The sequence below is a fragment of the Anabrus simplex genome, chromosome 11 (genome assembly GCF_040414725.1).
Source record: "Anabrus simplex isolate iqAnaSimp1 chromosome 11, ASM4041472v1, whole genome shotgun sequence".
In the NCBI taxonomy this organism is placed as follows: Eukaryota; Metazoa; Arthropoda; class Insecta; order Orthoptera; family Tettigoniidae; genus Anabrus; species Anabrus simplex.
The window spans coordinates 58,353,889-58,368,803 of record NC_090275.1 but is presented as its reverse complement, the minus strand read 5'-3'; the positions used below and the strand labels follow the sequence as shown (position 1 = coordinate 58,368,803).

The following is a 14,915-nucleotide window of genomic DNA, read 5'->3' as shown; positions in this document are numbered from 1 at the left end:
TGACCTCAGAAACGGTGTCTTACTGTATTACAGTAGGTAATGTCAGATGGAAATTAGCAAATAAAAAATGTGCCTCAACCCAGGATCGAACCATCGACCTCCTGCATGCCGACCAAAATCTCTCCCCACTGCACCAACTGTACAGCACAACGAGAACGTGCTGACAGCGGTAGTTACCCTACATATGGTTACATTGTTGCCAGATTGCTACTCTTCAACGTCCGTTTTCTACCAGATATACTCGCAAGACGAAAATTTGTAAGAGACGTTTTTTTATTGCTGGCATGTGAGGAGTCGCGCTGCGACGCCCGAGTGAGCGAATTACGCTTCACTCTGTATATACATACAGGGTGGTCGGAAACTACGTGAAGCGGGTATATGAGCATCATAGGTTTAGCTGTACTGATAAGTAATTTAAAAAAAGCCATTTGACATCTCACTCTGTTGTCATTTTATCAGATGCTGAAGTTAGCCAATCAGATAGCTTCGTAGGCGATTTCAAATGAGCTTTGCGAGGCAGTGTTAGTAATAAATCTGCACATGGCTTAAGACCGACTTGAGAGCACCACTCGAAGAAACAACTTCTCCAGAGGAAAGATATGAATACGGACCTTCCAGCTGACAGGATCGCGCCGCAGCAAGTAGGCTACGTGGTGACACCAGCTAAAGGCACGCTGTGTTTGTTGTTGATTTCTCGGTCTTAAGCTAAGTGCAGATTTAACAACACCACCTCGCAAAGCCCATTTGAAATCGCCTGCGAAGCAATCTGATTGGCTAACTTCAGCAGCTGGTAAAAATCACAATGGAGAGAGAGAGATATTATTGATTTTTTTTTCAATTTATTTATTCAATTTATTTTTTTCAATTTATTTATGAGCATGAACCAACCCTCTAACGCTCATATACCCGGTTCACATTGTTTCAGATGGCCCTGTATATTCATTACAGAAACTGACCTTCAAAGGTCTTTCCTTGGGACACATTATAGTTAAACAAGTGGTATTACAGTGGAACCTCGATTCTCCGTTTTTGGAGGGACCATGGGAAAAAAAAAGGAAAACACGGGAAAACGGAAAATCCGGGGACGAATGAACCGTCAACAATTTGGCTAAACATCATAAAAATGAAATATGTATACTTATAATCTTACAAACGCCCCTAAACCAAACCAGACTACAGCCCCAATGGGCCTTATGCCTACCAAGCGACCGCCCTCTGTCCGAAGGCCTGCAGATTACGAGGCAACGCATGGCCAGTGTGACGAATCCTCTTGGCCTTTATTCCTGGCTCTCTAGACCGGGGTCGCCATATCACCATTAAATAGCTCTTCAATTAAAGGTAATCGTAAAATGAATGAACCTGGAACCAGCCCTCATATCCAGGTAAAAATGCCTGACCTGGCCAGTAATCGAACCCGGGCCCTCCGGGCGAGAGGCAGGCAAATTAGACTGCGCGGCTGGCTTTAAATAAGTAATAATAATAATAATAACTTAAATGTTTCCACCTTTTCAATACAATATATTCACAAGATTACAAAATTATACGGTACTAGTTTCGACCCATCTAGGGGTCATCATCAGCCGTATTGGAGCAAAGATCATTTGTGGCGAAATCCTAAGACAATATTATTTTAAAGAATAACAAGTGAAATGAGATGTTATGGTAATAGTTAATAATACAAGGAATATACATAATAAGAGGTTTTTAACAAAGAATAAAGTATAAATGGGGTGTTGTAAAAATTATAATCATGGAAATCAGTAAGTTCTTGTATTGAAATGAAATATGGCTTAGGAAGAGGGCTTAAGGTGGGGCTGAAGGGTGCGGGAGAAAGTGTAATTGTCTTGGAAAAGTACCTTTGATTAAATTTAGGATTGAGTTTAGGTTGGCTGCATTATTGTTTCTGAGGAAAGTGATAAATAGATCGAAGAGTATGTTGGGTTTCTCTGAGATTTCATTGAGATTGTGACTGGCATTAAAGTATTGGTCTAGGTGTATGTAGTAATTTTCCATTATGTTCAGTAAAGGGCCCTTGTTTGCTAATACGAGGATGTCCATGTCTTGTTCAATATTGGTGAAATTATGGTTATAATCTTGCATGTGTTGGCCGATGGCTGAAAACTTGTTGTATTTTATTGCGTTAGTGTGCTCGTGGTATCTGATAATGAAGTTTCTCCCGGTTTGCCCGATGTAGGTTTTTTTACAGGTGGTACATTTGATCCTATAAACTCCTGATTTTAAAAAACTGCTGGTCTTGTTGATGTGTGAAGTATTGTATAAAACATTCATGTTCTTATTGTTGGTTTTGAAGGCTATTTTAACGCCTTGTTTCTTAAAGATGTTGGTTAACTTGTAGATATCATTGTTGAACGTGAAGGTGGAAAATGTTAGAGGTTTGGTTATTTCTTTTTTGAGGGTAGTTTTTGGGCGATGTTTGTGTTTATTGATTATCCTTTCTATAAAATGATTGCTGAAGCCGTTGAATTTTGCGATTCCGCGGATTGTGTTGAGTTCGTTTTTTAGATCTTTATTGGACATAGGTATGCTGAAGGCTCGGTGAACTAGGCTGTTGTATGTGGCTCGTTTGTGGGACTGGGGGTGCACTGAATCTTGGCGAATGGTGGAGGCTGTTTGAGTGGGTTTTCTGAAAATTTTATAACTGAAAGAATCTGAGTTTCTAGTGATGGTTAAATCTAGAAAGTTGATTTTTTGATTTGATTCGGATTCTAGTGTGAATTTGATATGAGGATCAATATTGTTGAGTCTTAAGAGGGTGGTGGGTGCGTTAATTGATTTCTCATTCATGATTACAAAGACATCGTCGACATATCTGGCCCAAAAGAGAATGTTTTCGAATTCGTTGTCAATTTTGGTGTATTCGAGGAAGTCCAGGTATATTTCTGCTAAGATACCTGAGGCCGGTGACCCCATTGCCAAACCATTTTGTTGATATATGACATTGTCAAAAGTGAAGAAGTTATTGTCGATGATAAGTTTTAATATTGTGATAAAGTCTTGTATCTCTAGTTTGCTTAAGTGGCTGTTTTTGTTTAAATTGTTTATAATTATCGGAATTAATTTTGATACTTGTATGCTTGGGTACATGTTTACAATATCGAAAGAGTGGATGGAGTGATCCGGTTGCAAATTGAACTTGTTTAGTTTTTCTACTAGCTCAGATGTGTTTTTAATAGACTTTTTGGATAAGAATTGATAATTTTTTCTTAAGAAACATTGGATGAATTGTGATATTCTGTATAAGGGGCTCGGTCTATAGTTGATAATTGGCCGGATGGGAATTCCGGTTTTGTGAATTTTGGGAAGAGCTTTAGCAGTGGGGAGTCCTGGGTTCATATGTATGAGTTTGGATTTTTCCTGTTCGGTAAATAAAAATGAAGTGTTTTTAAGAGTTTGTTTAAGTAGTTTTTGAATTTTTTGGGTGGGGTCTTTTTTGATTATGGAAAATGAGCTGTCTGTGAAAAAGTTTTTTGTTTTTTCAATATATACTTTTTTATCCATGATAACTGTTGCATTGCCTTTGTCAGCTTTGGTTATGATGAGTTCGTTGTCTTTAATTTTCTTCTTGAGGGCGTATATGCGCTTTTGTTCAGCAATTTTTTCTTTATTATTGAGGTTATTTGCGGGGTTGGTTAAATTGTGGAGGATATCAGTCAGTTTCCTTTTAACATCGGTTCTAACCTCATTTTGCGTGTCTTCCGGTATTTTGCTGATGGCTAGCTCTGATTCTGTGATCATAGTAGCGGCTATGTTGAGGCTGTTCAAGTTTGGCCAGTTGTGTTTCGGTCCTTTGGATAAAGTTAAGTGTTCACTTTCACTTAAGGGCGTGTTAGATAGATTTACAACAGCTGGATGAAACTGCGTACGAACGAACGTGTTACTATTGGAGTTTCTAGTTTGTTGGTTATGTAGTTGGCAGTTTTTTAGCCTGTTGAGTTTATTCTCCAAATTTGACTGTTTTTTGGCTAGTTCGTAGAATAATTTGTTCTCTACTTCTTGATAGAATAGTGTCCATTGTGCGTTTGAAAGTAGTTTAGTCGCTGCGAGGTGAGTGTCGTATAATTTCTGATTCAAAAAATATTTCTTCCTGTACAAGAATTTAATTTCGTCTCTTAACCATATTTTGTTTGTTTTGTTTTGAGTTTTGATGGTCTGAGGTGAAGTCCGATGTTTCTTTTTATTGCTTCTTAGAAAATTAGGTGTCAAGTTAAGTGATATACATTGCTTTAGGAAATCGATGTCTTTGCGTAATTTGGCTATCTTTAATTTTAGGCCTAGATATTGAAAGGCTTTCTGTTTTGCCTGGTAAGCTACATCATTGATGGTTATGAATTTCATGTTTTTGGTCCGTATTGAACAATATATAAGTAATAATAATAATAACTTAAATGTTTCCACCTTTTCAATACAATATATTCACAAGATTACAAAATTATACGGTACTAGTTTCGACCCATCTAGGGGTCATCATCAGCCGTATTGGAGCAAAGATCATTTGTGGCGAAATCCTAAGACAATATTATTTTAAAGAATAACAAGTGAAATGAGATGTTATGGTAATAGTTAATAATACAAGGAATATACATAATAAGAGGTTTTTAACAAAGAATAAAGTATAAATGGGGTGTTGTAAAAATTATAATCATGGAAATCAGTAAGTTCTTGTATTGAAATGAAATATGGCTTAGGAAGAGGGCTTAAGGTGGGGCTGAAGGGTGCGGGAGAAAGTGTAATTGTCTTGGAAAAGTACCTTTGATTAAATTTAGGATTGAGTTTAGGTTGGCTGCATTATTGTTTCTGAGGAAAGTGATAAATAGATCGAAGAGTATGTTGGGTTTCTCTGAGATTTCATTGAGATTGTGACTGGCATTAAAGTATTGGTCTAGGTGTATGTAGTAATTTTCCATTATGTTCAGTAAAGGGCCCTTGTTTGCTAATACGAGGATGTCCATGTCTTGTTCAATATTGGTGAAATTATGGTTATAATCTTGCATGTGTTGGCCGATGGCTGAAAACTTGTTGTATTTTATTGCGTTAGTGTGCTCGTGGTATCTGATAATGAAGTTTCTCCCGGTTTGCCCGATGTAGGTTTTTTTACAGGTGGTACATTTGATCCTATAAACTCCTGATTTTAAAAAACTGCTGGTCTTGTTGATGTGTGAAGTATTGTATAAAACATTCATGTTCTTATTGTTGGTTTTGAAGGCTATTTTAACGCCTTGTTTCTTAAAGATGTTGGTTAACTTGTAGATATCATTGTTGAACGTGAAGGTGGAAAATGTTAGAGGTTTGGTTATTTCTTTTTTGAGGGTAGTTTTTGGGCGATGTTTGTGTTTATTGATTATCCTTTCTATAAAATGATTGCTGAAGCCGTTGAATTTTGCGATTCCGCGGATTGTGTTGAGTTCGTTTTTTAGATCTTTATTGGACATAGGTATGCTGAAGGCTCGGTGAACTAGGCTGTTGTATGTGGCTCGTTTGTGGGACTGGGGGTGCACTGAATCTTGGCGAATGGTGGAGGCTGTTTGAGTGGGTTTTCTGAAAATTTTATAACTGAAAGAATCTGAGTTTCTAGTGATGGTTAAATCTAGAAAGTTGATTTTTTGATTTGATTCGGATTCTAGTGTGAATTTGATATGAGGATCAATATTGTTGAGTCTTAAGAGGGTGGTGGGTGCGTTAATTGATTTCTCATTCATGATTACAAAGACATCGTCGACATATCTGGCCCAAAAGAGAATGTTTTCGAATTCGTTGTCAATTTTGGTGTATTCGAGGAAGTCCAGGTATATTTCTGCTAAGATACCTGAGGCCGGTGACCCCATTGCCAAACCATTTTGTTGATATATGACATTGTCAAAAGTGAAGAAGTTATTGTCGATGATAAGTTTTAATATTGTGATAAAGTCTTGTATCTCTAGTTTGCTTAAGTGGCTGTTTTTGTTTAAATTGTTTATAATTATCGGAATTAATTTTGATACTTGTATGCTTGGGTACATGTTTACAATATCGAAAGAGTGGATGGAGTGATCCGGTTGCAAATTGAACTTGTTTAGTTTTTCTACTAGCTCAGATGTGTTTTTAATAGACTTTTTGGATAAGAATTGATAATTTTTTCTTAAGAAACATTGGATGAATTGTGATATTCTGTATAAGGGGCTCGGTCTATAGTTGATAATTGGCCGGATGGGAATTCCGGTTTTGTGAATTTTGGGAAGAGCTTTAGCAGTGGATAATCAATAAACACAAACATCGCCCAAAAACTACCCTCAAAAAAGAAATAACCAAACCTCTAACATTTTCCACCTTCACGTTCAACAATGATGTCTACAAGTTAACCAACATCTTTAAGAAACAAGGCGTTAAAATAGCCTTCAAAACCAACAATAAGAACATGAATGTTTTATACAATACTTCACACATCAACAAGACCAGCAGTTTTTTAAAATCAGGAGTTTATAGGATCAAATGTACCACCTGTAAAAAAACCTACATCGGGCAAACCGGGAGAAACTTCATTATCAGATACCACGAGCACACTAACGCAATAAAATACAACAAGTTTTCAGCCATCGGCCAACACATGCAAGATTATAACCATAATTTCACCAATATTGAACAAGACATGGACATCCTCGTATTAGCAAACAAGGGCCCTTTACTGAACATAATGGAAAATTACTACATACACCTAGACCAATACTTTAATGCCAGTCACAATCTCAATGAAATCTCAGAGAAACCCAACATACTCTTCGATCTATTTATCACTTTCCTCAGAAACAATAATGCAGCCAACCTAAACTCAATCCTAAATTTAATCAAAGGTACTTTTCCAAGACAATTACACTTTCTCCCGCACCCTTCAGCCCCACCTTAAGCCCTCTTCCTAAGCCATATTTCATTTCAATACAAGAACTTACTGATTTCCATGATTATAATTTTTACAACACCCCATTTATACTTTATTCTTTGTTAAAAACCTCTTATTATGTATATTCCTTGTATTATTAACTATTACCATAACATCTCATTTCACTTGTTATTCTTTAAAATAATATTGTCTTAGGATTTCGCCACAAATGATCTTTGCTCCAATACGGCTGATGATGACCCCTAGATGGGTCGAAACTAGTACCGTATAATTTTGTAATCTTGTGAATATATTGTATTGAAAAGGTGGAAACATTTAAGTTATTATTATTATTACTTATATATTGTTCAATACGGACCAAAAACATGAAATTCATAACCATCAATGATGTAGCTTACCAGGCAAAACAGAAAGCCTTTCAATATCTAGGCCTAAAATTAAAGATAGCCAAATTACGCAAAGACATCGATTTCCTAAAGCAATGTATATCACTTAACTTGACACCTAATTTTCTAAGAAGCAATAAAAAGAAACATCGGACTTCACCTCAAACCATCAAAACTCAAAACAAAACAAACAAAATATGGTTAAGAGACGAAATTAAATTCTTGTACAGGAAGAAATATTTTTTGAATCAGAAATTATACGACACTCACCTCGCAGCGACTAAACTACTTTCAAACGCACAATGGACACTATTCTATCAAGAAGTAGAGAACAAATTATTCTACGAACTAGCCAAAAAACAGTCAAATTTGGAGAATAAACTCAACAGGCTAAAAAACTGCCAACTACATAACCAACAAACTAGAAACTCCAATAGTAACACGTTCGTTCGTACGCAGTTTCATCCAGCTGTTGTAAATCTATCTAACACGCCCTTAAGTGAAAGTGAACACTTAACTTTATCCAAAGGACCGAAACACAACTGGCCAAACTTGAACAGCCTCAACATAGCCGCTACTATGATCACAGAATCAGAGCTAGCCATCAGCAAAATACCGGAAGACACGCAAAATGAGGTTAGAACCGATGTTAAAAGGAAACTGACTGATATCCTCCACAATTTAACCAACCCCGCAAATAACCTCAATAATAAAGAAAAAATTGCTGAACAAAAGCGCATATACGCCCTCAAGAAGAAAATTAAAGACAACGAACTCATCATAACCAAAGCTGACAAAGGCAATGCAACAGTTATCATGGATAAAAAAGTATATATTGAAAAAACAAAAAACTTTTTCACAGACAGCTCATTTTCCATAATCAAAAAAGACCCCACCCAAAAAATTCAAAAACTACTTAAACAAACTCTTAAAAACACTTCATTTTTATTTACCGAACAGGAAAAATCCAAACTCATACATATGAACCCAGGACTCCCCACTGCTAAAGCTCTTCCCAAAATTCACAAAACCGGAATTCCCATCCGGCCAATTATCAACTATAGACCGAGCCCCTTATACAGAATATCACAATTCATCCAATGTTTCTTAAGAAAAAATTATCAATTCTTATCCAAAAAGTCTATTAAAAACACATCTGAGCTAGTAGAAAAACTAAACAAGTTCAATTTGCAACCGGATCACTCCATCCACTCTTTCGATATTGTAAACATGTACCCAAGCATACAAGTATCAAAATTAATTCCGATAATTATAAACAATTTAAACAAAAACAGCCACTTAAGCAAACTAGAGATACAAGACTTTATCACAATATTAAAACTTATCATCGACAATAACTTCTTCACTTTTGACAATGTCATATATCAACAAAATGGTTTGGCAATGGGGTCACCGGCCTCAGGTATCTTAGCAGAAATATACCTGGACTTCCTCGAATACACCAAAATTGACAACGAATTCGAAAACATTCTCTTTTGGGCCAGATATGTCGACGATGTCTTTGTAATCATGAATGAGAAATCAATTAACGCACCCACCACCCTCTTAAGACTCAACAATATTGATCCTCATATCAAATTCACACTAGAATCCGAATCAAATCAAAAAATCAACTTTCTAGATTTAACCATCACTAGAAACTCAGATTCTTTCAGTTATAAAATTTTCAGAAAACCCACTCAAACAGCCTCCACCATTCGCCAAGATTCAGTGCACCCCCAGTCCCACAAACGAGCCACATACAACAGCCTAGTTCACCGAGCCTTCAGCATACCTATGTCCAATAAAGATCTAAAAAACGAACTCAACACAATCCGCGGAATCGCAAAATTCAACGGCTTCAGCAATCATTTTATAGAAAGGATAATCAATAAACACAAACATCGCCCAAAAACTACCCTCAAAAAAGAAATAACCAAACCTCTAACATTTTCCACCTTCACGTTCAACAATGATATCTACAAGTTAACCAACATCTTTAAGAAACAAGGCGTTAAAATAGCCTTCAAAACCAACAATAAGAACATGAATGTTTTATACAATACTTCACACATCAACAAGACCAGCAGTTTTTTAAAATCAGGAGTTTATAGGATCAAATGTACCACCTGTAAAAAAACCTACATCGGGCAAACCGGGAGAAACTTCATTATCAGATACCACGAGCACACTAACGCAATAAAATACAACAAGTTTTCAGCCATCGGCCAACACATGCAAGATTATAACCATAATTTCACCAATATTGAACAAGACATGGACATCCTCGTATTAGCAAACAAGGGCCCTTTACTGAACATAATGGAAAATTACTACATACACCTAGACCAATACTTTAATGCCAGTCACAATCTCAATGAAATCTCAGAGAAACCCAACATACTCTTCGATCTATTTATCACTTTCCTCAGAAACAATAATGCAGCCAACCTAAACTCAATCCTAAATTTAATCAAAGGTACTTTTCCAAGACAATTACACTTTCTCCCGCACCCTTCAGCCCCACCTTAAGCCCTCTTCCTAAGCCATATTTCATTTCAATACAAGAACTTACTGATTTCCATGATTATAATTTTTACAACACCCCATTTATACTTTATTCTTTGTTAAAAACCTCTTATTATGTATATTCCTTGTATTATTAACTATTACCATAACATCTCATTTCACTTGTTATTCTTTAAAATAATATTGTCTTAGGATTTCGCCACAAATGATCTTTGCTCCAATACGGCTGATGATGACCCCTAGATGGGTCGAAACTAGTACCGTATAATTTTGTAATCTTGTGAATATATTGTATTGAAAAGGTGGAAACATTTAAGTTATTATTATTATTACTTATATATTGTTCAATACGGACCAAAAACATGAAATTCATAACCATCAATGGCTTTAAATGTTAATTATCAGTACAAGACTTAAAAATCTTGAAACTTTACATTCAGTTTTACCGGGGAAACTTTGTTGTTTTCCTCTGAAAACGTCATATTCCTTTGAAAACTTCTTTCAGTTCAGCAACTTTGGTCAACCAAACTCTTCGAAAAATCTAATACCCGTAACGCCAAGCAACAATCGACCACAAGTGGATTTTCATTCTGTAATCTAATAAAATAAAGCACATTAGATACAACAGCGTCCAACATGATGGCAAAATCCTTTTTGTTTTTTAAATCTTCCATCGTAATTTGGTCACCAGTATACTGTTCGTAGTCAGTTTATGGAAATCTTGTATTGTGTAAATTAGGCCTACATTGACTTTTAAAGGTTATGTTGAACTCAAGAATATGGTTTTGAAAGTATCAGTCCTGAATTTCTGGAATGCATTATATTTAATTCTGCCTGTCACTAATCACAATCAAATTGGAAAGAGAAAAATATCATTAACATTCCGAAATTACTATTATTCGCGACCTTGAGCTCAGCTGGAAAGCGCGCTCGCTGTACAAATTGGTATGAGTGAGAAATGATACAAAGTTTTTAAATGTAACGTGCGAAAACAAAACGACTGCGGCTTTTATAAAATTTTAACACAAAAACGTGAAATTCCCAGTCTTAATACTAGGACGAAAGCAGTAATAGGCAATCCCAAAACCTCCCATGGCTTTATGTACGGTATGTAAGGTGCAACATCTGTTCTGGTCTCGATAACATAGTGGTATACGATAATATTAAAATACTAAATTTGTGTTACTTAAGAAGGAGAAGATTCGATTCCTGCCTGGAAGCCTGGTGACTATACAGTGCCCTGAGGGAAATGCCGAAAACCTGTTCGGCGATACACTCGAAAACAGTAAAAAAAAAACACCTAACCCTGGACATAATGTAGACGTTCTGCAAGTACGAACATTTGACGAAAATCACATCAACAATTAGATGTATGGCTTTTCAGGCGTTTGCTCTATTAGCCAGCGTTTCGTCTTAGGTCTGACACTAGACTCTTCAGAGTGGGATCTGTCAGACCCTACCCACTGACGCTGGGTGTATGCAGGTGAACTTATCAGAAGCCTATTTATGAGGCACAGTCTGATAACTGCATACGGGAGATAAAACTCCACAATGGAATTAATGCCCGCCTAGCAATTCCAAATGGAAATTCTAAGTTCCCATGGAGGGAATTAGATATTTTTCCACCAATAGAGCATATCAAAAATCAGATCAACAATTAGATGTATGGCTTTTCAGGCGTTTGCTCTATTGGTGGAAAAATATCTAATTCCCTCCATGGGAACTTAGAATTTCCATTAGACGAAACTCGTTCCGTCTTCAAATAGAGCTGTCGAAAAGCGCTCTGTCTTCTTCCAGTTGTCGTGGACACTCTGCTTTATGATTTCTGAGGATTCTCTAAACAATACTACCGAATATGATGCTAAGATGATCCCTTATGCAAGTTCAACATCGATCGCTTTTCCAGTGCAGTACTTCTTCAAATTACCACAATGACAGGACGTTAACACCAAGATCCGTAAGTATGCCATAGCCGTCCTTTCGTAAGATACAGTTTCTTGAAAAACGCGTGGTCGAGGATTTAGCTTTGATGGGACTGAAATTTCTGGATGGTTGATCCGGGAAATCGTTTCTTCGAGGAACGGATAATGCGGGATTTTTACAACGTGATTTAATTAGGATGCTCGTGGGACCACGTAATTTGAACGATTAATACGGGAAAAGGTAGTTTCCGGGAACGTATAATTGAGGTTCTACTGTACTGAGTATGAAGATGGTTTCTCAGGAGGATGACTGACCCTCTTATTGTACCCGTGGCAGTCGTTGATAGGAAATTATCCTTTACTAGAAATTTGCTTCAGATATCACCCATCAACATTGGTATTTACTCTTGTACAGACTATTAAACCATAAACAAGGACAGATTTCTCGTGATATCTTTCCTTGATGTATGAGGACACTGGTGATTATGCCAACTGTTTAGCTAGACTGGAGAGAAGTGAGGTCTTCAGTAAGATAAGTTCAAAATTTCAAGTATTTAAAGATTTAAACACGAATTTTTATACATTACTAGATATTTTCGAGTGTGATTTGATAGAATCTGATGATGTTCGTTCAAGAGCGAAACATGCTGTTGTATACAAGAACAGGTATACCGGAACACAACTATATTTTATTGCTTCAGATAGTCTTAACAACGTATATACATACATTCAAATAAAACTTTCCTCGAAGCAGTATGAAAATTATGTTAACGTTGCTCGAAGACTGAAGTTCCAAAAAAATGTACACTTTATATACATATATACATGAATCTATCTTGATGCGAAAGTTCATTGAAAAGCTAGAGTTCTTGATAGTTGAAAACTATCTGCTCTATACCGTCACAAGTGTAATCAGTAGCGAAAGCTTGCACTAATAGAATATTAGTAGTTTCTGTAACTTATCAGGAACTGACATTGAAATGCATAATTAGTAGAATACTAATTGATGTGTTTGAGCCTAGGTGGAACTGAGGGAATACTCGACGTGGCTGCGGGAAATGGGAGCGGAGGCAGTAACCCGAGGTGAAACCTCAAACACTCAGAATCAGTCCACCTATTCGAGACACCTTTTTAAGAGGGATAGCCTTCGTGTTCGACATTCGGCGTAATCTGGTGCTGGGCACTGGCAAGTCCTCGCCTGTGGCTGGAAGGCAGAGTCTTTATATAGCTAGCTGATGTAACAAGCAAGCGCAGTGCAGACGTCTCGTAGAGTCGAGAACAATCCAGGCTGTTGCATGCGCGGAGCAGGCGGCGCAGAGCGAGGAGCGCGCAGACACATGACACATGCCATGCTATTTTTAATTAAGTAGTTTCTTTTCCAGGTATAATTCTGTTATCGTATATTTTCTTTTCAGGTAATGTCCAAATTTATTCATAAATTAGCTTCAACAGACTGAAGAACCTAACAGTTATAGATTATTGTTGAAACTGAAAAGAAATTGCTTTATGATAAATTGTGGCAGTTGTTCTTAAATCTAGTCATATTGATGGGTCAAAAATGAACGCGTGGTGTTGTAGCTTATCAGTGGCTAGAATTTCCTTTCTGTACTTCCTTCTCTAGCCATGCAATGAATTGCCTCTGGCCTTCATAACAGCCTGTATTGTATGATGGAGTGCATTTCTAAACAATAAGGCAAGCAGGCAGTGGCCGAGGAAAGTGCCAGTATTTTAATCTCAGCATTGGCATGCCTGCACTGGTTGTCCCATTGATTCCTGCCAAACAAGCTTTGTATGGAAGCTTTGTCTACCATAATTTTTACGCTTTCAATCCCTCATATGTTGAAAGGCCAGACTTTTTGGTAAACCATTTATTACTTCTTGGATATAGTGAGAAAAGAATTTGCCCTTTGCAGGTTGAGTGCAATAAGTTATTGCAACGTGTTTTACGTTACACCTACACAAACAGGTCTTAAGGCAACGGTAGGATTAGAAAGTGCTAGGACTGGGAAAGAAGTGACTGTCACTTTAATTAAGGTGAAGCTCGAGCATTTGCCTGGTGTACAATCTTAAGGGCTACCGACAGTGTAGTTCAAGTCCACTATCTCCCGAATGCAAGCTGAGAGCTCTTGACCCCTACCACGTAGCTAGGGGCCTGATTTTTTGCATTAATTTATGTTCGATTTTGAGAAAAGGAAACAAATTTTCATGTTATTTTGCGAAATAGGGTTGATTCCATTGCTTTAATTTTGCATTAATCATTTCCTAAAATTATTCATAAAAAATTTAATTTGTGAAAGATAGATAGATAAAGAGAAACAGTATTGATAATATTGAATATTCCTTATGTAATCTTGATTAGAACTATAATGTAACCCTAATCAAGATTACATAACAAATTACCCTTCACACACGTGATATTAGAATACAATTTCAAGATCGATATTTTCCATGAATTTCGCTTGCACATCACAAAATAAGTAAATTTTGCTTTAAACTGGTCTTGCCACTTTAATTCGCTGTAATTAGCAAAAACAAAATCACTAATTTCTTAAGCAGAATTATATGATTTGTTAAGATATCTCAAAATCACTTCAAAATTTTTCTTGTCACGCTTATTGTTAATGCAAAAAAGTAAGGTTCTGCACATAGCCAGCTCACTTGTTAGTGCAAGAAGTAAAATACTTATTGCTCCTCTTGACGTCTAGCATCCTATTTAAGGATGATCCGTGTCGCTTGAACTTAGTACATTACTTTTCGTATTTGTATAGTGATATATTATCACTGATAATTTCATGAATATTATAAGGAATTATAATTTAAACGAGTTAATTTCTTTACAAAACTATCTTCAATACCAGTATTGTTATTGCTTATAATTACACTTGTGTTTATGATTTGAGATCCTTTCCATAATTCTGAAAATAGATTTTTCTCCTTCCAGGGGATTCAGCTGGAGGTAATCTTAACCTTGGTATCACCATGAAGTGTATTGAGCTAGGCATTCGGCTGCCTAGTGGCCTCTTCCTCATGTATGTGCCAGTACTCGTGTCTTTCGTTCCTTCACCTTCACGTTTGCTGTGCCTCATGGATCCACTGTTACCCTTTGGTTTCATGATCCGTTGTCTCAAGGGTGAGTAACAATGACAGTGTGAACTAGTTGGTCAGTTTACTGTAGAGACTAGATGA

At 36.6% G+C, this 14,915-nt stretch overlaps 1 protein-coding gene across 2 annotated transcripts in view; it reads left to right on the top strand.

The window, feature by feature from the left end:
• The window catches only part of Hsl (hormone-sensitive lipase), an 84,981-nt gene that overhangs the window by 44,551 nt on the left and 25,515 nt on the right, over positions 1-14,915 (top strand). For both annotated transcript variants that reach the window (XM_067155941.2, XM_067155940.2), the window contains exon 7: positions 14,671-14,859. In XM_067155941.2, the coding sequence (XP_067012042.2) occupies positions 14,671-14,859 (189 nt within the window). The remainder of the gene's footprint in view (positions 1-14,670; positions 14,860-14,915) is intronic.